General features: G+C 35.3%; 1 protein-coding gene across 6 annotated transcripts in view; it reads right to left on the bottom strand.

Annotated features, from left to right (window-relative positions):
- The window catches only part of RNF180 (ring finger protein 180), a 283,728-nt gene that overhangs the window by 44,043 nt on the left and 213,576 nt on the right, over nucleotides 1-26,109 (bottom strand). For 5 of the 6 annotated variants that reach the window (XM_067730797.1, XM_067730795.1, XM_067730799.1 and 2 more), the window contains 2 exons: nucleotides 23,487-23,712; nucleotides 7,748-7,873 (listed from right to left, as the gene is read on the bottom strand). In XM_067730797.1, coding sequence (XP_067586898.1) covers nucleotides 7,748-7,873; nucleotides 23,487-23,712 — 352 coding nt within the window. Of the gene's footprint in view, nucleotides 1-7,747; nucleotides 7,874-23,486; nucleotides 23,713-26,109 lie in introns of those variants that run through there. The other variant, XR_010941972.1, reaches the window with a different exon arrangement.

Below are 26,109 nucleotides of genomic sequence, written 5' to 3'. Positions count from 1 at the left end.
TCTGAAAAGGATTTTGGCTTTTAAGCAAAAAGATGAAAATCGAAAAAAGAATTTTACGTTTGTTTTGCAGGGAGCTATCATAGAGGCAGCACATACCCCCAGTAGGCAGACTGGCACCAAGCTCCTTCCCCAGGATTACAGCCAATATCTCAGCATCAGGCTGCCATAGCATGAACCGTGTTTGTGAGCATCTGTGCTTTATCTCAGTTTATTTTGTGTATCCATTAGCAAGATGTGTCCTAAGGTAATTGTTTCTTTGCTTTACCCCTTTTGGCTTATGAAAAATTTCACAGGAATGCTCTACGTTCATATAGTGGGGGAAGCCTGAATTAGCAAACCAAGTTTACCAATGCACAAAAATGATCAAGTTGAGTTCTTCCCAAGAATACAACAGCAGTTTGACATTAGAAAATCTCCTACAATCTATTAATGTAATTCAGTGCATTAACAGATTGAAGAAGTAAATCCATTATAGTCATTTCAAAAATGTTGAAAAAAATCCCCAAATTAAAAATCCATTCAAGAAAGAGATTAAGAGAAAACTAGGAACAGATGGGAACTTTCTTAAAACCTGATAAACGGTATCTACCCAAGATACAGAGCAAGAATTCTACCCAATGGCAAATATTAAAATATTCCTTTTAATATCAGAGATGCTGCTATCGGTTTTTCTATTCAAAATTAAACAGAAGTCCTCGCTCAGAAAGTATGACAAGAAAAAAAAGAAGAAAAAAACGTATAATTAGTTTGAAAGATATGTGTCTTTATTTACATACAAGACAGATATGATTGTCTTCATTCAAAGCCCCCCAAACCCTATAAATAATGAAACTGAAGGTAATTTAGTAAGGTTGCTGAATATGGGATCAAAATCCCACAAGGACATTTCTATACAACAACAGAGAATAATTAACAAAACCCGGAATCACTATTTAATATTCAGAAAAGGGGGCTATTATTTGAAGAAAGACATGAACCCTCTGTAACACATGATAAGAGGTAGATTCTAGATAAAGACCTAAATGAGAAAGGTTTTATAATATTAACTTCATAGTTTTACCTAAGCAGAAACCTTTGTGGCCTAGGAATGGGTAAGAACTTCTTAAAACTTCAAAACACAATGACAATGCAAACTTAAGGTGGATTTAATGACGTCAAAGTTCAGAATTTCAGTGAAGGACACCATGGACAAACTTAATATACAGATAATAAAATGGGATAAGAGATTTATAGTGTCTAAAGCAGAAAATGGATTAATATCTAGAATATACAAGAAATTCTGTAAAACTGATAAGGGCAGAAACCACCTTAGAAAAATGAGAAAAGCAGTTACAGAAGAGGAATCCGAAAGACTGATGAGCATTTGTAGGGATCTTAAGCTACTAGAGATCAGATAAAAGCAAATTAAATCAATACTGAGTGTTCCTAATTTCCATTCTCTGTCAACGCTTGTCATTTTCCATAGTTCTAATTTCTTCCAACCCTCATGCACTGTTAATAGGTATCTATACTGGTCATTTGGGGGAACTGTTGGCATTATTTACTCAAGTTAAGTATATTCATATTCTGTGACCCATACATTCTGCTCCTGAGTCTATAGGCCAAAGAAATTTTGACAAGGTCCATATTAGGATATTCATTAGTATTACATGTAGTGGCAGGAAGCTGGAGGTAGTCTGTGTTCCAGTCAGTGAATAGTTGGATAAAATGTGGTAGATGCACACCTTAGGATAACATTATTTAGAACCCACAGATTATAAATACACATAGCTACCCGGATGCATCTAAAAGCCTAGTGCTAGATGAAAAAGATAAGAAACAGAGCAATATATAATGACACCATTCCCGTAAATTAAAATATACGCACAGAAAACAATAAACATAATTTAAGAAAACAATAAAAAAGATACAGATTAAATAAACTCAACATAATGGAAAGTAGGATATGAGGATAAAAGGAAACAAATGAGTGTGTGGACTGGTGATGATGGTAGCTGTTAATTAAGAAGTGGGACTGCAGCAACTATATAAACTCAAGGTTCAGAGGAGGAGAAAAAAGGATGACAACATAGCAAATATATGTGAATAAATCTCACCAAAACATGTATAAAACACTTGTAAAGGAAATTATCACATTTTATTATAGACATTAAATATTTAGGAGATCTAAATAAAAGAAGAGAAAAACCAGTTAGTGGATGGGGAAAGTTATTATTAGGATTTCAATTCTCCCCACATTGACTCATGCATTGAATAGGAACTTCTTCCCTTAATCCAACCTGGTTTTCATGGAACTTGACAAGATGATTCTAAAATTCAAAGAGCCAAAAAAAAAAAAAAAGAAAAAAAAAAGGCCAAGACACTCATGCAGCAAAACAAGTTTGAAGGGAGATATCAAAACTTCTTACAAGGCTCCAGTAATTGAGACAGTATGGTATTGGCACAGGATTTGATATACAGACCAAAGGAACCAAATAAAGACCTCAGAAATAGACTCACACGAATGGAAATTTAAAATATAACAGATTAGCACTGTGAATCAGTGGGGGAAATAATGAATTATTTTCAGTAAATGGTGGTTGGAAAAAATTAAATGGGAAAAAATCCCAAAGTGACTGGCTCTCTACCCTATAACACAACCCCCCTCCCCGCCAAAACCCAGAAAATATCAACAACACAAATCATTTCAAAAATATTTGAAATATAAATATTTGAAAAATAAAATATTTTTTAAAAAAATTGAAAATATTTGAAAAATACCCAGGAAAATATGTTTATGACACTGGGGATAGAGAAGAATTTCTTAAGGCAGATAACACATGCCAGAAAGATGATAAAGAAAATGAAGAACTACAATTCATTAAAAGATATCATAGAGTGAAAAGACAAACCACAAATGAGAGAAGAGAGTTGCCATTCAAATAATTAAAAAAGGAGTCAGCAGAAAATATTTTAACACTCTCAAAAATCAACAAGAAAAATGCAATCAATAGGAAAATGGACAAAATTTGTAAAGGAATTTCACAGATGAAGAAATTCTATAACTAATACACATACAAAGTTATTTTCAATCCCTACTGGTAATTAGAGAAAGTGAAATTAAATCCCCAGTGAGATATCATTTTATACCTATCAGACTGGCAAAATCTAAAGGACTGAAAACATCAAATGTGGTAAACAAAGTTGGTGACAGATCAGCAGTCATTTAGGAAAATGGTTTGGTTTAGGTAGTCAAATTAAAGATGTGTTTTTCTTATGACCCAGCTGTTTGCTACTGGCATTTATTCTAGAGGAACTCTTATGCTCCAGGACAGATGAAAATAATATTTATAGCAGTGTTGTTTATAAACAAAAAATGGGATAACTCAGTTGTTCATCAACAGGAGAATAGATAAATTGTACCATATTCACATAGTGGGTGATAGTATAGCAGTAAAAATAAATGAATGTGGCTACGCTCACTGAAAAGACAAATCCAAGAAACATAATGCTGAATGAAAAAGCAAATATAGAATACATACATTGTTACCCCTGCAAAAGTTCAAAGACAAGCAAAATTAAATAACACTGAGTAAGTATACATATGTATACTTACTTGTGCAAAGAAATGATAAATACAAAATTCGGGGGAGGCAGGAAGCAAACAAAGGAGTACAGACGGTGCTTCAGTAATACTGGTAATTGAGTCTGGTTTGTGATTAAAATCCTACGTGCGGCTTTTCAGGCCTGACCATAGGCAATTATGGAGGCTTTACCTGGTAGGCATCACAGAAGAAAGCTGCCCTCCCCACACCAGATCTGGTGTAAAGCCAGTGCATTACAATCTCTGAAGGAGCTGCAATCAAGGTCTCAGGCCCCTGGCCTGTGATGCTCTTTCATATATTTACGGTCCTCAGCACCTGCATTCCTGGGTTCTTTATCTGAGGGCTTGGGCAGAGGGCTTCTGGATCTCTGCTGAGACCTCTTTAGAGGGGTATTAGGGAGAAACCTTAAAGATACTTTTCCCCACTCTGAATTAGTACTCAGTACTTTTCCACTCCTAGTCTTCCCTTCTTTCCCCCGCCAAAAATAAAACTCCAACACACACACATATACACCCCTCAGGGCCCATGAAAGTACCAAGGCCTTTTGTTCGGGGCCTCCTCAACAGTAAGATTATCCCCACATCTGTCCTGGTCGACCTGACCCTGGACCAGTGCACTGTTCCATGGGGGAAAATAGAATATTGGGGGTGGGGGGGGTTGGCATTTCCTCCGGTTTTACACTCTTGTTTACACCACTGTACCAAGTGATTAAAGGCTTAACTCTTTCAGTTTTGGCTGAGGCTTGCTTAGCATAGCTGAGCTCTTGATAGTAATATATTGCTTAAGTTAGGTTGTATAATAAAGCTACTTTGAACCTCCTCCATAAAAACTTATAAAAAGTTAAAGTTCTGTGGAACTTCTATGGGGAGGACAAATAAGACTAAATCACAAAGAAGCAAATATTTAATTTATAGCTTCAGTATCCCAGAGTACAAAAAGACAAAGGATACTGAGGGATTATCAGAAAAGTGACTCATTCTTTTTAAAATGTGGGTATAGGGTAGAAGGTAGGATACAAAGGAATCTTTTAAAGCACATAATTCATACAATAAATTTTCTCTTCTTTGGTATGAAATCCTTTAAGTAAGACTGAATTTCACATTATATTTTGGGCTAAATGTAATATATTTTAAAATGTATCTATACCAAATCTATGGACAATGGGTTTCTATAGTTACTTACCATTTTATAAAACAGTATGTACTTATAAAATGTCTTTAAACTAAGTTTCTTCATTCAAACTACTGTATAAAGTTATATTTGTCCTTAAACTACTTTCTTCAAACCTTGAGGATTTTGTAATTCAATTTATCTTTTGCCTCAACCATACAAGGCTCTGTTTTTACCTCCTTTTGGTTTACATCATTGCTGTACTGATCTTATCGGTCTTCTTATGTAGAAGTCCCTCTGGTTCCCTGAAGATCAGAGTTCCCCATATCTGAGCTTCTCCAACCAGACCCCCCAAAAACATCATAAGGGTAAATACTAAAACTGCACAAACTGTTCTGACAGACCATGGTTTTATAAAAGATGAAATTATATTTTATGTTTATACTGTCTGATCATCATTACACATAACAAATTCTCAAAGGTGAAAAAGGTATTAGAGATTGCCTTGCCCTAATTTGATAATTCCTTATATCTATATAGTGCAATTAGTTATAATTTAGAATGTGCTTTCACATCAGCTCATTTGATCCTTGTAACTATATTAATTAGGAATATATAATTATTACCATCTTACAGATCAGAAACAAACAAAAGAAGAGGTTTCTATGATATCCCTGAGGTCATACATTTAGTTAGACATGAACTCAGAAATAAGTATTCCTTGTCCTCTGTACAAGCATGAGACACTCTATACTAAAGCACAGACACTTTCTACTTATCCTAAACTTGTGGGACAACTTGTAAAATATTAAAATAAAACAGTATGAAAGTGAAACACTTCCAAACTCATTCTATGAGGCCACCATCATCCTAATACCAAAATCAGACAAAGATACCAGAAAAAAAAGAAAATTACAGGTCAACATCATTGATGAACACAGATGCAAAAATCCTCAACAAAATACTAGCAAACTGACTCCAACAGTACATTAAGAGCCAGAGCAATCCTGAGAAAGAAAAATGGAGCTGGAAGAGTCAGACTCCCTGACTTCAGCCTGTACTACAAAACTACAGTAATCAAAACAGCATGGTACTGGCAAAAATACACAAATATAGATCAATGGAACAGGATAGAAAGCCCAGAAATAAACCCACCCACTTATGGTCAATTAATCTATGATAAAGTGGGCAACACCATACAATGGAGAAAAGACAGTCTCTTCAGTAAGTGGTGCTGGGAAAACTGGACAGCTACACGTAAAAGAATGAAATTAGAACATTCTCTAACACCATATACAAAAATAAACTCAAAATGGATTAAAGACCTAAATGTAAGACCAGATACTATAAAAGTCCCAGAGGAAAACATAGGCAGAACACTCTTTAACATAAACCACAGCAATATTTTGGGGGGACCCATCTCCTAGAGTAATGGAAATAAAAGCAAAAATAAACAAATGGGACCTAATTAAACTCAAAAGCTTTTGCACAGCAAAAAAGACCACAAACAAAACAGAAAGGCAGCCTATGGAACAGGAGAAAATATTTGCAAATGATGTGACCAACAAGGGATTAATTTCCAAAATATACACACAGCTCAATATCAAAAAAACCCAACCCAATCAAAAAATGGGCTGAAGACCTAAACAGACATTTCTACAAAGAAGACATACAGATGGCTACTAGGCATGTAAAAAATGTTCAACATGGCTAATTATTAGAGAAATGCAAAGCAAAACTACAATGAGGTATCACCTCAAATCAAAAAATCTACAAATAATGCTGGAGAGGGTGTGGAGAAAAAGGAACTCTCCTACACTGTTGGTGATAATGTAAATTAGTACAGTCACTATAGAGAATGGAGTATGGAGGTTCCTTAAAAAACTAAAAATAGAGTTACCATATGATCCTGTAATCCCACTCTTGGTCATATATCTGGAACAAACTCTAATTCAAAAAGATACATGCACCCCTATGTTCATAGCAGCACTATTTACAATAGCCAAGACATGGGAACAACCTAAATGTCCACTGACAGATGAATGGATAAAGATGTGGGGGGTGTGTGTGTGTGTGTGTGTGTGTGTGTGTGTCTCTATATATCTATATCTATGAATGATGGAATATTATCCAACCATAAAAAAGAATGAACTAATGGCATTTGCAGCAGCATGGATGAACCTAGAGATTATCATAGTAAGTGAAGTGTAAGACAGACAAAGACAAATATCATATGGTATCACTTATATGTGGAATCTTAAAAAAAAAAGATACAAATGAACTTATTTACAAGACAGAAATAGACCCATGACACAGAAAACAAACTTATGGTTACCAAAGGGGAAAGGGTCAGGGAAGGGATAAATTAAGAGTTTGGGATTAACATACACATACTACTATACATAAAATAGATAACGAACAAGGACCTACTGTATAGCACAGGAAACTAGACTTAATATCTTGTAATAACCTATAAGGGAAAAGAATCTGAAAAGGAATATATATATATATATATATATATATGTGTGTGTGTGTATATACATACATATTTAAAACTGAATTGCTCTTCTGTACACCTGAAACTAACATGACATGGTAAATCAACTATACTTCAATAAAAGAGAAATAATTTATTAAAATAAAACAGATTAGAACCAATAAAATGAAATGAACTTAAATTATGATAATGAGTTGTTCAAAACCTTTATAAGGAATACCAATGCTTTTGTCAAATATAGCTTTTGTCAAATCTGTTACTTTTGAGTTCATTATCTACATATTAAACATTACTGACATCAAGGCAAAGTAAATTTAATCATGAGTTTTTCTCAGATTTTGCTCTTACTGTATAGTCTCCATTTTTTTCATATGTACACCTGTAGCTTTCAGTAAAAGGATACTTAGCAAAATCCTTACTTAAAATTGACGAGTAAAGAAATATTTTTCTACTAATATATCTAAGGCAGAAAGAAAACAGCTTTAAAGAAGACCTTGGACAAGGTTACCAGACTTTTCTTCCTTTTTTTTTTTTTTTTTTTCATTAGCTTCCTTACCTCCAAAAAGATGGAATGCTTTTCTGCGGCTTGGTAGGGGCCACTTTGCAGAGCTGGATTTCTGAAAGCTTTGTTTTCTTTTCAAATATTCTTTAGTAAAGAATGTTTTTGTGGCATTGTTCAGTTCTAGAGTAAAGCAAAAGAAAATAGTATTTTTAAACATTAATTTGAGTAAAATGGCAAGAACCTGAAAAATGGTTGTTGTAGTATTTTGATAATAAATTCAGATCTCTTTAAGACAGTGAAGACAAAAGTACAGTCAACTTTTTTTTTTAACCCAAGCAAACCTAACTCCTCTGAATTTGATGCAACTCTGATATGCCTACACACAGAACACACACCTACTGAGCAGCTCCTATGTCAGATACTACACCAGATATGCAGAACACAGTGATGAATGAGACATAGCCCTGCCCTCAAGAAGACTGCAGTCTAAAAGATGGAAATAAACAGGTAGACCAGAAAAAGGGGGGAAACGTGTTATGGGTGTAGCAATAGAATAACTAGAGTGTAACCATGGCTCAGGAGTGATAATGAAAAGGAAAAATCCTTAGAACTTTTTATGTCATAGTCTCTTTATTTCATTCCATATGTGATGGGTTGACCATTTAGATGCTAACGCTGCTGATATGAAGAAGTTTAAAAGATGTAGAGATAAATTCTCAACCTTTCAGAAACATTAATGAGTTAAAGAGAAAAGGAAAATATTCATTTGAAATAAACGAATACCAAAGATCACATATGATGACATTCACTTTATTTTTAAAATTTTATTTATTTATTTATTTATTTATTTAGGCTGTGCTGGGTCTTAGCTGCACCACGCAGGATCTTTTTTTTTTTTTTGCAGTACGCGGGCCTCTCACTGTTGTGGCCTCTCCCGTTGCGGAGCACAGGCTCCGGACGTGCAGGCTCAGCGGCCATGGCTCACGGGCTCAGCCGCTCCGCGGCACGTGAGATCTTCCCGGACCAGGGCACGAACCTGTGTCCCCTGCATCGGCAGGCGGACTCTTAACCTCTGTGCCACCAGGGAAGCCCCACCCAGGATCTTTTAGTTGAGGCATGCAGGCTCTTAGTTGTGGTCCAGTGGGTAAGACTCTGCGCTTCCAATGCAGGGGTTTGCTCTCTGGTGGGGGAACTAGATCCCACATACATTCACTTTAAGAGTCTCTGGATACGAGCCAGGGAAAGCAAGGCATGATCCGAGTTGAACTGTTCGATGGAGAAGTTCTTCTCAGGCAGGCCAGTGTAGAGCTGGTTACTAACTGAGAAATAAAGTAGTCTTTCCATCAATGATGCCCTCTTACTTTCATCCCACAATTATTCCTATACTATCTTCTCTGTTTCCATCCTTCAGGCTTTGAGCTTCTGCTCAAACCAGTTACATCAAATTATCTCTATTTTTCCTAATTACTCTCCAGGATTGATTCTTTCCTTAAGCAATTCACAGGGAAAACAGATTCTCAGAGTTTACATTTAACAGCAAAAGAAACAATGTAAAAAACAGACCACTCCAAGCAAGGGAGGTTAAGTATTAAACTGGCAACTCCCTTCTCCATTCTACACCCAAGGGCCAGTAATTAAAGCACACAAGATAGAGAAAAAGTAATTTCATAGTCTGTGTACTCATCGTGTATGTTGGAGGTTGTTATGGCTAGTGAATGTTTTATCCTTCATATGTTTAACAGTTAAATCATTTCAGATTGGATATTCTCGCAGTGTTTTCTGCAGCAGTGCACAGGTGTTTTATCAACGTCCACTCTGCCCACTGCCTGTGAACAGCCCCTTAGTGTAAGATGGTCATGGCACTACTACCTGGTTAAAAGGACTCATCAGTGTCATTCATACTGATGAAGAGAATGGAAGAGATTATCAAATGACTTATAACACATTCACTTATAGTAACAATTCTTGCAGGACTTATCCTTAAGCAGTGATGACTGTAATTCAGGTTATTTTCTGAGAAATTAAAAATCCTATAAGTGGTATTGTGTTAACAATTAACTCTAGGGCAAATTGACTCACAACTTCCTAAATGCCTTTAAAAGTAAGACCAGTGTGGTGGGTAAATGATTTCATGTGGGAGATAATATAAACCAAGGTGAAGAGTTTGAAACTCAAGAATTCTTATTCCCCTCCTTTCTATTTCTCCTCTCCACCTCCTCCTCCTTCTGGAGAGCTTGTAGCCATGCTCTAAAATGTTGATGCAATAACCAGAGGATGCCACTGCACTGCCCTCTCTTAAAATGAAAACTTATTTGGAAGTGTAATTGATTTCAGTAAACCAGATCAAAAAGACATTCTTGTAAGAGTTGGCCAATAAGTGCAGTTTTGAAAGCTGGTCACAAATCAAACTTCTCTTAGACGATACATGAGAGAGGTAAAAGTAATAATGATAACTGTGATATTTTTGTTTTCTAGCTTCAAGGAACTTATTACACAATGCACTTTTAACCTACATAACAAACCCATGTGATTAATGCACCAAAGAAAAAAAGGGTTCATAAAAATATTTATAATACCTACAAAAACTATGATCAGAGAAATTACTAAAATGTGCAAAATGAGATGGGAGATGTACCTACAACATTTTGTTGAACATAAATACATGTGTCCATAACATAATCTTATGAGATGTTGGAAGATTTTATTTATTACACTGATCTGAAAGGCCTTTGGAGAAAAGAGGACCTAGAAGCCCTTATCCCTCCATTTCTGGGGCAAATAAGAACTGGGTTCTAATGCTTCTTAACTGTGGCACCTTTCGTAAGTTGTTGAACTTCTCTTTGTACTCACTTTCTACCCTATCTCTGGCAAACATTTATTTTGCAATAGCTATGTGTCTAGCAGTTTACTGGTATAGCTATAAATATAGAAATTAATTAAATGTAATTCCTGTCTGCTGGGCATTGTACTAGATCACTGATTCCAAAATACACGTCTGGAGCCTGGCTATGCATCAAAATTGCTGAGGGCACTTGTTAAAAAGACAAATTCTAGGACCTTGCCCAGATATTACTGAAGCAGAATTGCTGTGGATGTGACCTAGGAGTCTGTGCTTTCTACAGGCTCCTTGGGTGATTCTGATGCACAGTCAAATTTGATAACCACTGGATGAAATGACCTTAAATCCTTTTCTGTTCTAAAATTACCTGAATTTATTTAAATAGGTTAAACCTTATATCACTCTGGTATAAACTGTACAAACCGTACCCAAGGATGTTGTTCTTTCTATAGAACAGTGTTGCTTCATTCTAGTGGCATTTGAACTTGGAACTCCAGGATATTGCAACAAAAAAAATATTCAGTACTACCTTTCTCAGAATTATTTGGAAGAAGCACTGAGAAAAATCTGAAGGCAGACCAAGATGTAGGGCTTGGAGTAAAAGGTGATAAAAACTACCTTTATCTCCTCCTTTGCCAACCCTACCTCTTAGGGAGTAGAGGCTTCTTAATACAATATACATTATAATGTATTAGATGTAATCAATATTTCATATCATTCAATATGCTAGAAAAAGACAAAACCCTGAATATCCTGGAAAGATTCTAAAGTCTACTCAAATGGTACATTTAGTTAAATGTGGTGGCAGTACCAGTGGAAACAGCAGCATCTTTGCGTGACACTATCATAGAAATAGTAAATAAGTGTTAAGATAAGAGTTCCAGTCTTCTTGACTTGGCTGAATGCAGGAGTCAATCACCAACTACATAAAAACATAGTTCACATTATTACAGTGTATATTACCATGAGTTTCACTGTATCGTATCATAAAGAATAAAATAAGAACAACCACATACACAGCGCAATTTTGAACTACAGGCAGTACCAATAGGGTAGTGTAACTCTGATTTCTGCTTTATGCTTCAATATGGGCAATTTTATATTTAAACAACTAATTATAATTAAGCAAATATTTGTTAGTAATAGTTTTAAGCATTCTGCTAAGTATAAGAGTTAAAACTGTGAAACAGGCATAGTACCTGCATTAAATCCTATCTAGTAAATAGGTAACCATTAAGTTATGAGGTAAGTGCCATGATAGAGTTAATTCAGGCCTTAGGGTCCTATTAACGAGGGGAATATAATAAGAGTATTATTATAAATACAGGGCACAGTCATTTAGATGGACCCAGTGGTATTAAGTTCTAATTTAAAAGCCTAGGATATATGTGTCCACCCATCTCATTTAGATTATTAAAGGCCTTGTTTACCTACTTAAAATTATGTCTCATTATAATGAAAGCTTTTTTTCCCTACAATTCCCTTCTGAGTCCTATGTTGTTTGATACATAATATTTCATTTTTCACAAAGATGCAACTTGCAAAAAGATGATTTGACAAAAAGAAATTTGAAGCATGTTTTAATAAAAGTTAAAAAAAAAGACTACTTCTCCAAGAGTTTTGCATTATATATATAGAATGAGCCCTGATTTTAAGTGGAAATCCAACTTTCCTTCATTTCAACAGGCATTATTTGGTTCCAGGAGATTAATGTACAATAAAGGACATTTGCAAGGAATAGACAAGATTGTGAATGAAGAGTCCCAATCAGTGGGCATTTATATAAAAAGGGAGATTTCTAACAAAACAATCTTTACCAGCTAATGCTTAACCCTCATTTTTTAAACATAGCATTTAGTTTAAGTAACCTCTTGTGAGATGATCTTTAGAACTTTTAGATTAGTCTCATCTCACTCTTCTTCTTTAATATGTTGATGTATATGTTTATATATTTAATATGATGAAAAATAGTAATTTTTCAAGAATATACAATCTAAGATAGTTTTCTTTGTATTGTTTTACAGCAGCAGGAGTAAAATTGAGTGAGGATGCTGCTTCAAGGGGATTTGAGGTCTTTCCCTTACACAGGAACAGAGAAGGGCTAATATATTGACATTTGAGCTCACTTTACTAGATATCAATGAAAATCTATAAACTATCTTAAAACTGTCTTCAGGGTTTCAAGGGCAATGCTTGATCTGCACATCTGCAAGAGGGGCAAGAAAGTCTCACTTGTAAGGGACCCTAATTCTCCTAGTGAAACTCATTTTATACCCATGTGAGCACCCAGAAAGGTTCATCTATGAGGGGAACACTACCAGTTAGAGAAAACTGGAGTCTGCTATTGCAGCTTGCATTTAACAGAATATGACTACTTTGACTCAAAGAAATATGAGTAAGATAAGCCTCAGAACCAACTCTTCAGACCTGGCAGGTTCTCACCCTAGGGCGGCTGCAAGGTCTCCTAGTAACTGCATGTCCTATGTGATTTGGTGGCAAGAGGAACTCTGAATGTTGGGAAAGAGAGACCAACCAGGAGTATCTCATTAATACTTATGAATATTTATCTATGTATCCTCTGAATATAAATTTTAACCTGATTTTCTTACCCTTTCCTAGTGAACTGTTCAAAGTTAAAATCTAGTTAGGAAGTTCCATCTCCAACTAAATATGTAGCCTAATGACAGAGGCACATACAACAGGGACCAAACCAAACCAAAAACAAAAATTCTATATTTGACACTTTGTCAAAGTGGAGCTATGGATTTTACAACATACAAGTCATTACAGAATATAATTTATGCTTAACTGATGTTAATATTTAGGAGTTCCTATTTCATTAGGTAGATAAACTACAGTTAAAATTTTATCCATTTTAATGTAATAATTCCACTTAATATTTGGTACTGCAATATTTTATACCCATGATTTTTATACCTGAATAGGAAAAGAGTTGTTACAAATACTTTAACCCTTTGGCCCAGGAGAAATCTGCTAGTACTATAAGACCTTCTTAGGTTAGAGAATTTATCCAAGCTTTCATCTCAGCCATCTTGTGTTTAAGTTGTGCTTATTGATGTCCTTTAAGATTCTGGAGCATTAAGAATTATTTCAGTAACTGTTTCATTACCCAAGAATAACTAGTTTACCCTCTGTTAGAGGAATAATAAGGCCAAGAGGAGATCTACTAAATTAAGCCCAATTCAACAATAACCTTTATTGTGCTCTTAGTATGATAAAGACAAAATGCTAAGTACTTTGTACTGTTATGATGTATACTGTTATTATTTTGTATTTAAAGTTACACTTCAAGATTTAGAAAAAGGCTTTTGAAAGCCTATGGATAGGGATATACTAGTGGATCTTCAAAACAGATAGTTAGTGGGAAGCAGCCACATAGCACAGGGAGATCAGCTTGGTGCTTTGTGACCACCTAGAGGGGTGGGATAGGGAGGGTGGGAGGGAGGGAGATGCAAGAGGGAGGGGATATGGGGATATAAGTATATGTATAGCTGATTCAATTTGTTATAAAGCAGAAATTAACACACCATTGTAAAGCAATTATACTCCAATAAAGATGTTAAAAAAAAAAGGTTATCACAGCATCCATTCTTGGCTTCAAAGAATCCATGATTCTCTGTCTTCCGTATGAAAAGAAACAGGACTCCATCCTCCCTGCCCACAATCATATTTAATGCTGCACTTCGGTTTACTTATTTATTTTTAAAAACTGTCAAAGTAACACATGGCCATGGTTTGAAAAGATCCAAATGATGTTAAAAGGCTCAAAAAACCAAAACCAAAACTAAAACAACAATGAAGATCTATTCCACTCCCTCTATATCTAGCTCCACTCACAATCCCCAGGGACTGTTTTAAATATCCCTGTTTTCAAGCTTTTTTCTGGAGATTAACCTCCATTAAACTCCTGCAAGGCAGTGTTTTTCAACACTTGGTTTGCAAACCACTAGCCATATGTGAAAGGATTTAGGATGAAATTGAATGAAAAACTTAAAAATTTTCAGTTATTTATTTTAATGTATATTAGAAGAAATGTATAAACTAGAACATCAAATACATAAATTCACAAATAAATTGTTAAGGATGAGGCTAAAATAAGTATTTTTTTTTAAAATGTGTGTTGATGTGAAGAAAATCCTTAAGTAAAAAAGTAATTCTGGTGGTATGTGGATACAGTAAAAATTGTAAAGGTGGTAGGAAAATGAGAGAAATTTGAGAAACACTGCTCTAATCATTATGCTTATTTTTCTATTTCTTTTTTATAATAAAATATATTTTTTCCATACATTAATGCACAAGAGTGACTACACTAAAAGACATCATGAAATAGATACTCCTACTGATAAAGAATGAGTTTGTACATATATACAATGGAATGCTACTCAGTCATAAAAAAGAACAAAATAATGCCATTTGCACCAACATGGACGCAGCTAGAGATTATCATACTAAGTGAAGTCAGAAAGAGAAAGACAAATACCATATGATATCACTTGTATATGCAATCTAAAATATGGTACAAATGAACCTATCTGCAAAACAGAAAGACTCACAGACATAGAGAACAGACTTGCAGTTGACAAGGGGGAGGGAGGTGGAGGAGGGACTGGGAGTTTGGGATTAGCAGATATAAACTATTATATATAGGATGGATAAACAACAAGGTCCTAGTATATAGCATAGGGAATTATATTCAATATCCTGTGATAAAAGAAAAGAATATAAAGAAAAAAAGAATGTCTGTGTATAACTGAGTCACTTTGCTGTACAGCAGAGACTGGCACAGCATTGTAAATCCACTATACCTCAATAAAAAAAAAATGAACAAGTTTGGATTTTGGAGGCAGTGATGATTCTGTACAAGATGAACAGAAAAATGAAAAAATGAAAAATTTCATGGATGAACTCAAGAACAAAACCACTATTAGCATAAGAATTAACAGACCAGATTTTTTGGTATAGAATAAGAGAAAGTATGAAATGCCGTTAATGGGAATAGGGACAATAGAACAAGACCAATTACAGGTTGTCACAGTGGATAAAAAGAGGAAGTGTGATGTTCTTTTGGATGAGCTGTATGTCCTGGATAAAGCCCAGCAGGACATCTAAAAGTCAGACAGAATACAGGATAATTCATCACTGTGTGGGACTGGCCCAAACACTGCAGGATATCTGTCATCCCTACCCCTGCTCACTAGATGCCAGTAGCATCCTCATATTATTGTGACAGCCAAAATATCCCTGGTGAAAAATATCATAAGCCTGCTTTATGCTTAAAATCCTAGATTAGGTTAAATGTCATTTCTTTACTTACTTAGGGACTTCTACACACAAGGTGAGGACTTAGCCATTTTCTTTTCCTTTTCTCCCAATGGAGTTCACCAGCACTTCTGCTTATCAGCATCTAGTTCCACCATGTAAAGGCACAAGAGTAGTGGCATGGGGTGGGTGGTCAAAAAAGGAGACAGACATTGAATGGAGGAAAATAGTGGAACAAGGGCAGAAATCCTCCTTGCTGAGGTGTGGGTACATCTGAATGAGGTGAGAGCAGTGAGTGACTTCACAATTAGAGTTAAGTTGTACTGACCCTGTGGCTCCCTATGCAGTACCTGAGACACTTGTATCTTCCACATGAGCATGGGCTGGGATCCCTGAACAGTGAACACTGAGTCTATCGTAGGACTGCCCATACCAGTGTTCTTCAGAGTCCACAATAGGGGCAGTGACATGCTTCGTTGCTGATGAAGGTGGCCTGCAGATCCTGTTATACAGCATGTAGCACCTCTCTGAACAGACCTACTGTTGGGATGCTGATGTGGGAGTTCCTTGTCTGAAAGAATGAGGCTGTCAGTCAATGAATAAGAAAGGTCTTCCCTATCCAGAGGTCTGTCTCCTCAGCTCTGCCCATCCTGGATTCTTTTTCATCTCCACAGACAAAAGAACTCTAGTTAACACCAGAACTTTTCCCAATCTCACAAGCAGGCTTAGAGTCTTCCATGTGCAAAACTTATTCTGCTGTTTTCCAAAGTGACTTTGCCATTTTATACTCCAACCAGCAATATATGAGTTCCAATTTCTCCATATCCTTGTCAACACTTGTTGTTGTCTATCTTTTTAACTATAGCCATCCTAGTTACTGTGAAGTGATAGCTCATTATAGTTTGGATTTGCAACTAATGACTAATGATATTGAGCATTTTTTTTCATGCTTATTGGCCATCTTTATATCTTCTTTGGAGAACTGTCTATTCAAACTCTTTGTCCATTTTAAAATAGAGTTATTTGTTTTTTAATTCTTGAGTTGTAACAGTTCTTTATATATTCTAGATACTAGATCCTTTTCACATATATGACTTACAAATATTTGCATTTATCCTGTGGTTATCTTTTCACTTTCTTGATAATATCCCTTTAAGCAGAGAAGTTTTTAACTTTGATGAAGTCTGATTCATCTATTTCTTTTTTGGCTGTTTGTGCTTTAGGTGTCATATCTAAGAAACCATAGCCCAATACAATTTCAAAAAATATTTACACCTATGTTGTCTTCTAAGAGTTTTATATTTTTATCTCTTACATTTAGGTCTTTGTTCCATTTTAAGTTAATTTGTGTATGTATGTGTGTGTGTTTGTGTGTGTGTGTGTTCATAGTGTGAGGGAGGCTTCCAAATTCATGCCTTTGCATCTGAATTTCTAAATGTGACAGGCTCTCTATGTTCTTACTGAGTATAATGGTAGACTTCAGTACATTTTTTAAAAAATAAATGTTTTTCTATTTGCTGTACATCCTTAGGACAATTTCCATAGACTTAAATGAAATAAAAATCATTTCACCAGTTAAACAGTTGTTTTGCTGGAGTGAGGATCCATGAAGCTTCTCACGTTACCATTCCAGAAATCTTCTTCACTATTTCTTAATTTATCAACTTTAAATAATATTGACTTCCTTCTAGGAGGATTTGGGTCTTTTGCAATATCTTCTTCCCTTCTCACCTCTCAAATTTTTGTGAATAATATCATTTTTAGTTTCTATATTGTCTACCTTCATTATTAGTATGCTTTCATCAGTTAGGATGCTCTTGGTGTACACTAATAGAAAATTTATTCAAACTGCCTTAGTTAATTAATAAATTTAATATTTCATGTAATAGAAAATTCAAAGGTAGGGTAGGCTTCAAACCTGGCTGACTTGGTGGTTAAACAATGTCATCAAGACCCCTTGTTCATTTCTTTCTTTAGTTTTACTATCCAAAATAAAGACTTTATACTCAGCTGGTTCCCCACTTGCTCATAAGATGGCTGCCAGTAATTATCCCTATTACACACCTTCTTGTTTATGTCCAATGGGGAAGAAACTAGCTTTTCCATCTCATGTCTTAAGAGTAAAGGCAAATTTTAGTCTCACCTCATCACTCAGAACTTAAACACATGCCCATTTATGAACCTATCACTGGCAAAGGAATAGATTACCAAAAAGCCAAAGATGGGTTCATCTACCCAGGAGCCACCTGACCTATGCTGAGGGAGTTAAATACTGGAATAAAACTCAGGGTATGTTAGGAAGAAAGATGTAATGGATATAAATTAGCAACCAATAGTGTCTACTACCTATTTTTTTGTATGCTTTTGTGTTAACTTTTTTTCCCCATATTTGCTAGTTTTATTTATTTATTTAACTTTTTTTTTTAAAACATCTTTATTGGAGTGTAATTGCTTTACAATGGTGTGTTAGTTTCTGCTTGATAACAAAGTGCATCAGCTGTACGTATATCCCCATATCTCCTCCCTCTTGCATCTCTCTCCCTCCCTCCGTATCCCAACCCTCTAGGTGGTCACAAAGCACCGAGCTGATCTCCCGTGCTATGCAGCTGCTTCCCACTAGCTATCTATTTTACATTTAGTAGTATATATATGTCCATGCCACTCTGTTAACTTTTGACAGTATTATCTTGACCTCCACTAACAAATGATATTAATGCCTTCCACCCTGTCTTCTATATATGCTCTCCCACTTCAAATTCTCAACTTCTAGTGTATCAAGTACTTTATCAAGATCACATCTAACAGTGTTAAGAAATATAAGCAAAATCACATGAAATACTGAATGTTATATTGAGAGTGGTTTAAATCATTATTTTCCTAAGCACACTCTATGGAATAAATCTGGAAGGAATTTCATCATAACTCTATCCACTGAACTACTCTAAATTACAACTAACCCCTTATTCATTTGCCAAATATCTTCAGTTCCTTTAGAAAATGACAACCTTCCCACTTTAATCTTTGATAATAACTGTCCCCTGGTTTGTACACAATTGGAATGGTGACATTAGGTAGCTGAGATGATTAATTCATTCACTTAATAAATAACTCTCAGGGTTCAGTAAAGTTAACAGAATAGTGTAAGATTGGAAACTGACTTTCTCCCAAAATATCAACAAAAGCAGCTGAAACCAGAAGAGGAAAAAAATCCCGTTTACAATTGCAGCAACAAAAGTATACAGGCATAGGGCTTCCCTGGTGGCGCAGTGGTTGAGAGTCCGCCTGCCGATGCAGGGTACACGGGTTCCTGCCCCGATCCGGGAGGATCCCACATGCTGCGGAGCGGCTGGGCCCGCGCGTCCGGAGCCTGTGCTCCGCAATGGGAGAGGCCACAACAGTGAGAGGCCCGCGTACAGCAAAAAAAAAAAAAAAAAAAAAAATACAGGCATAAAGCTAATAAGAATTTTGCTGTGCCATTTGAAAGGAAATTACAGAAATGTTATTGAGAGGCAATATGCTTTCAATATTATAACAATGTTATAATATTATAACAATGTTATAAAAATGTCAATTAAAAATGTGAATTATTCCCCAAACAACTTATAAAATTAATTCACTTGTGAGTTATTAAAACATAAAGCTAAAATAATTATAAGACCGAAGTAATGGTATAGGGCAAGATAGAAATATGAATGGAAAAGAACAGCTGCCAAAAAACACAGAAACATTTTAGTAATTATCTTCATTACCTAAAAAAGGCAGTTCAATCAGCATAGAAAAAAAATGAATTGTTCAATAAATGTTAGTGGGATAAATGCTTACAGACACAGAATAAAGGGACTATATATTTTTTTAAATTATGACTTAAGCTGTTTATTCTTTCTAAATTAGTAAAAAACTATTTTGCAAGATTTATTATTATTATTTTTTGTTTGTGGTTTTCTTGTTTTGCTTTTGAAAGGTACTATATTTTTAACCAAACCGCACACCATAATAAATGGACTGGAATTAAGAGCAGGGAAATGAGGACAAAATGAAATCCAAAATAAATATAGGTAAAGAGACTATTTATAAACAGTAAGTCCCCTACATATGTACCTTCAAGTTGCGAACTTTCAAATATGCGATCGTGTGTTCACATGTCCAATCACATAAGTTAGCTCACATGTCTGGCGTATGTTATCACATGTGTGCATCCTCTACAAGTGGTTGTACTTTTGTGTATTTTACTGTACAGTACTGTATAGAGTGCAGTAGTACAGTATCTTTATTTCAAGCTCAGGATGTCTGGAAGCAAGCGTAAAAGCAGCGGTGATGTAGCTGGTACTACTGTACTTTTCAAGGTACTGTACTGTAAGATTAAAAATGTTCTATTTTTGTGTTTGTTTGTTTTTTATGTATTATTTGTGTGAAAAGTATTATAAGCCTATTACAGTACAGTACTATATAGCTGATTGTGTTAGTTGGGTACCTAGGCTAACTTTGTTGGACTTAACAAACAAATTGGACTTACGAATGTGCTCTCAGAACACAACTCATTCATATGTAGGGGATTTACTGTAATTCTGTAGTGGATAAGGCCTTTCAATACCTAACTTTGAAATTAAAAATAATAAAGGCAAAGGTTGCTACATAAGACTACATAAAATATAGAAGTTCTGCACATTCATAAAATATAATAAACATAATTCAAGTACATATGACAAAATAGGAAAGCGATTTGTCACATATGACAAAAGCTGACATTACTGAAAAAAAAAATCCTCTTGCAATAAACAAGAAAACGATGAACAGACCAAAAGAAAAATCAGCATAGGACATGGTAAGGGATTTAAAAGGAAAAAAAAGGATAGTCCAGAGTGTTGAGAAAATAAGCTCATTATATTGCTGCTTGCAATAATTTTGGAGCATAATTTTGTAACATATACATAGCCTTAAAACACGTACAGACTTTAACTACCAATTCTACTCCTGGAAATCCATTACAAGGAAATGCTCGGAGATGTGTGCAAATATTTATCCATATATATCAGCAAAAAAAGGAATGATAAACAACTAAACTAAATAGTAGATAGCTTAAGTAGATAATGATATAATCACAAGAATTTAAAGTAAAACAAGGGAATTCCCTGGTGGTCCAGTGGGTAAGACTCTGCACTCCCAATGTAGGGGGCCCGGGTTCAATCCCTGGTCGGGGAACTAGAGAGCACATGCATGCTGCAACTACGAGTTCGCATGAAGCAACTAAAGACCTTGCTGCTGCAACTAAGACCCAGCTCAGACAAAATAAATAAAATAAATAAATAAATAATTTTTAAAAAGTAAAACAAAAGCAGGTCAAAAGCCTTATGTTCAAAATGAACATTTTACAAAAAAAATGATTAAGTATATGGATATAAAATATTCTGGAAGAATACTCGATAAATGATGTTATCTTTAAATGGTAGGACTATGGAGGATTTTGAGCTTATAATTTTATTTGTATACTCTGATTTTTCTATAATGAAATTGTATTACTTACATAATTTTAGAAGTTATTTTTATAGGAAAACCAGACTCTCTCTCTCTCTCTCTCTATATATATATATATTTTTTTTTTTGGCTACTGGCAATGTTGCTTTCCCTAATCTATACTCTGATATGCCCTCAGCTCTTATCAAAGAATACCATAAGATACCATGTTAGAACACCTGATATTGCATTTGCTCTGAGGATGTTTTTGAGGACACTGCCTACTCCATCTCTCACTATGCCTAGAAATCACATTAAAAAATTTCTTTTAAAGTGCTGGAAAAAACTTCTCTTGCCCTTAGGAGTTGGTATGTTTCTTTCCATCGATCATGAGAATCATTTAATTGTATGCTTATTTTATTTTTTCTTAGGCAGACAGAATATTAAAAACGAAATACTTCATTACTTCCCTTGCCTTGCTACTTCATTGCATATATATTTTAAAACATGTCAAATCTTTTTGAGGTAGGTATAAATAACTAAGTAGTATATTCCCATTATTATTACCAGCTTCTAAATGACAGTGCACAACCAAATTTAGTCTCCATTGGAATAAATATTCCCAATATGATTTATTATATAGAAGAACCAATTTTGGAAATAAAGGAAAATATGACATTGTTGCTTTGATAAATGAACCAAGAGAGAGTCAAGTCATTATTGTTTTAAGACATTAAGGAAAGCAATTTTAAAATCCCTGTCAACATTAAACTGGATCATGGAAGGCAGGGACATCTGTCTAAATCACTATGTATATCGCCTAGATGCTTCCCTTCAAAACAGGCTTTCAGTAAATGTTTTCTTGCATAGATGGTCAGAGATAACACTGAGAAAGAGATGTTACTCTTCACATTTCATTCATTCCAAAGCACCTAGCAAGGGATCTAGTACTAGAAAAGAACCCCATTTTTCCTGCTTCAATGTAAGCCAGAGAAGAAGAACTTCCAGTAAGCTTCTGTCCTCCCATGGAATTGCTTCCTTCCCTCTCTCCACTCCTTACTTGCTCTTCCCCATGAAAGGAAGAGTGATCTGCCAGTGTGACAGATGACAGCCTGCACTCCCTGACCATGTTTCTCTATTGGGTAGAGTCAACTGTGCTTGGCATGTCCTTTTGTCTCCAGGTCTGTCTGTGCTCAGTGCAGTGATTTTGTGCTCCAAACTATATGCACTAGGCAAAGATCAGAGAGGCAAAGCTATATTTGCTCTTCACTGTTTGATTACTGAGCCTGTAAGCCAGGTTTGCAAGTCTTCATGCAGCTGGTTGGGTTAAGGCATGCAAAGCTTATTTTTATAAACTGATTCTTCCTTGCAGATGGGTCCTTGGATTTTCTTTTGCGGAAGAAAAATGTGCCATGTGTTTTCTACAGTTTTACTATTAATAAAGTACATACTTTGATCCTCATTTGGTTCCTCTATGGTTGAGGCGAGAATGTGGATATAGAAATTTCCTCCCCTAAGGTTTAGCACACAGTAGTGCACTCAATAAATATCAGCTCTGCTTACTTCTATCATTCTTCCCTTTCACCTTAGCAGGTTTCTATGTTCCACATTCATTCGTTTTTCCTTTCTCCACTAGTATGTTTTAAATATTGTGTTATATTCCAACTTTACATGATAATTAGGTAAACAAATCCTTGTTCCAATTTTACTATATTCTAGTTCAAGAAGAAAGGCCTTAAGAACAACAAGAAGGTTGAGAAGATTTGGAGTCTGGGGGAAAGGCCTAATAGTTATCCTCAGATATTTACAGATTTATTCTCTGAGACTTCAGAGGAAAAAGCACGGGCCAAAGAATGAGGAGTAGTGGAAGGCAGATTTGAGGAATAAATAATCAACAGGGCTGCTTCAAATTTTAATGGAATGTCCTTGACACTGGAGATGTTCAAGTACATGCTGAACAATAACTAGTTAGGATGCTTTAGAAAAGATCTCAACATTGAATAGAGGACTAGAGATGAGAAACTATTCTCATCTATGATTCTATGATCTTAACAAGTTCTAATGAGTTGGGCAAGCACTGTTTTATAAACTAGAGAGTAACAAATTATGCTGTATATGATTTTCAATGACTTTCTCATGATAATTCATACAGTACTTTTAGAACTGGAACAAAGAGGTAGTCAAAATAGTCAGGTAATTGTGTTAATGAAAGAGAACAGTTACCTGTCTGGAAAAAGACTCTGGAAATAATTGTCCGACACAATGGGCAGGGAGTGCTTGCGGGATTGTCTTTGGCAAGAGTCCGTAAGCAGGGCTCACAGAAGATGTGGTGGCAAGGGTAACACATGTAGGGGTTGAAATAAACATCCAGACACACTGCACAGATGTAGCTCTCCTTTTCTTCTGCATATTCATTGTCATCATCTGTACTCATCTCATTATCCAAAGTCTGCAAAACATAAGCAAAAACAATTTTTCTTAGTTCAGTATGAGATTGGTTGCCTTGAGAAATTGAGACACTGATTTTATATTTTCTTAAAATGAATGAAAATATTTATGAGAAACAGGTAATATCTGTTTCTGTGCATAATCAAAGTGACAGAAATGCTACCTCGCAAAGTGGGAAGAAACTGGAAACATACATGAAAAACCCAGAAGTCTTAATTATTCATTTTAGTATTTTTATATAATGCTACATGTTAAAATATAGTACCTGAACACATTAAGTATACCTGTATCTCTATTTAACCAGCACTACTTAAGTAAGTGTTAGGTCCTAGGATGACAGGTTCCCCCTATCTATTCCACTCCCACCACAGCAAATAAGCTGACTGTCGCAAGATTATAAAGCCTTACATGGGCATTCATACATGAAGAGAAGTGGGGGTAAGAGGATGTCATACTTCATCTTCACACCATGCACGGAGCGTTTTTATTCTACATTTTGCACCTTCCTGGACCTCAAAGCCAATAAAAGGCCAAAGCCTGAGGTATGTCAGGAAGTAGATAAGGCAAAGAAACTTGTAGTAATTCTGGGATGAGCCTTGTAACTGGGAAATATGATGATCCCTCTCCTCTCTCCCAAATGGAACAGTTAAGAAAGACGCTATTAAAAGGTAGTTAGGATTTGTTATAAAGCATAAACCAACACACCATTGTAAAGCAATTATACTCCAATAAGGATGTCAAACAAACAAACAAACAAACAAAAAACTGTAGTTAGGAAAGAGGCACTCAGGTTAGCAGCACAAAATCTGGTGGCTGAATTCCTGTTACTTAACATCACAATATTCCTCATCCATGAGGATGCTGTGAGAATTAAATGAGGTAATCCACATAAAGCGTTAAGCAAAGTGTCTGGTATATAACAAATATTCAATAAATATTAACCATAGCCATCCTTCTCTCCTCTCTTCTTCAAAGGCCCTATAGTCTTGGTTAGAGCCTTGGGAAATTTTCCTCAAACCAGGCCTGGCCTCAGTCCACTGAGGCATAATGGGAATCTACATGGTGTAGATGCTTTCCTCCTCACTTTAATGGATGTCAAAAATGGAGATCAGTGATTAATATTTGAGTAAGCCTTGGGTTTAATAAATATTTTTAGGTTACATGAAATGTAAAAGTTACACAAATGAGGCAAACAGAGCCTTGAAAATACAGAAGAACCTTTCTACTGGATAAACTATTATTTGATTTATCCAGATGGCTTTGCTTCCTCTTTCTGCTGCTTGTTGATAATTTCTCTCTTTATGAAAGACATATTTGAGGCATTAGGCCATTCTTTTTAATTGTTTGTCTGATTTTTCTTAAGCATTTTTACTTAATCTAGTTATTTGTTGTTACTGGCTAGATGTGTTGCAAATATTTCTTCCTTTTCTCTGGTTTGCCTTTTCATTCTTTTCATAGTGTTTTTTGATAAAATGAAATTCTTAATTTTAAAGAACATTTTTCCTTTATGATTTAATACTTTTTGTGTCTTATTTAAGAACTCTTACTTTTTCCCAAGGTCAGTAAGAGAGTCTTATTTTGCATCCTATAATCTACCTGAAATTGATTTTCATGTATGGTGCACATTAGGGTTAAATTTCATTTTTATTTTTATGTAATTAGTAATTGGTACAGCCCATTTATTGCAAAGACCTTACTTTCCTCCACTGTTCTAAAGTGCCATGTTGTTATTCGGCCAAATATGCATGGGTTGGCTTCTCTTCTGTTCCATTACTTTACTGTCTATTCCTATGCCATTATCACAATTTCTTACTGTGGGCTTATAATAAGCCTCAATAGCTGGTAAAGGAAGTCCTTTCATCTTAAAGTCTAATAAGAACCTGCAGTATAAACAAGCAAACAAACAAACAAAGCAACTAATACTAAACTTTCTTTGGGTTATTTGTATGGAAATATGTTAATATAAATGTTTCAGACATTACATGAAATTTCTAAAAATCTTAAAAAAAAAAAAGCCCTTACTCAGGTGGATGATTACAAAATAGATAAAATTCTTCCTGTCTCTCTATGTGTACCCATATGCATTTCATCAAGATGTGGAGATTAGTTTTCCACCTTCTGATTTTGGGCTCTGTCATGTGACTTGCTTTGGCCAATGGATTGTTAGTAAATATGATGCAAACAGAGGCTTAAAAAAAGCTTGTGCATTGGAATAATCCTCTCTTGATGATATTGGGAACCCTAGTCTACTACCATGTGAACAAGCCTAGGCTAACCTGCTGAATAGTAAGTGAATATGGTCCAGCTGCCTCCATTCTGACTGCTGATAACAAGCCAACCACCAGACGTGTGTGGGTAGAGTCAATGACTGTCACCTAACTGTAAATGTACTGGTGAG

This window comes from Pseudorca crassidens, chromosome 3, assembly GCF_039906515.1.
Source record: "Pseudorca crassidens isolate mPseCra1 chromosome 3, mPseCra1.hap1, whole genome shotgun sequence".
Taxonomy (NCBI): Eukaryota; Metazoa; Chordata; class Mammalia; order Artiodactyla; family Delphinidae; genus Pseudorca; species Pseudorca crassidens.
Note: the sequence above shows the minus strand (reverse complement) of the source record. Positions and strands in the feature narration are given on the sequence as shown.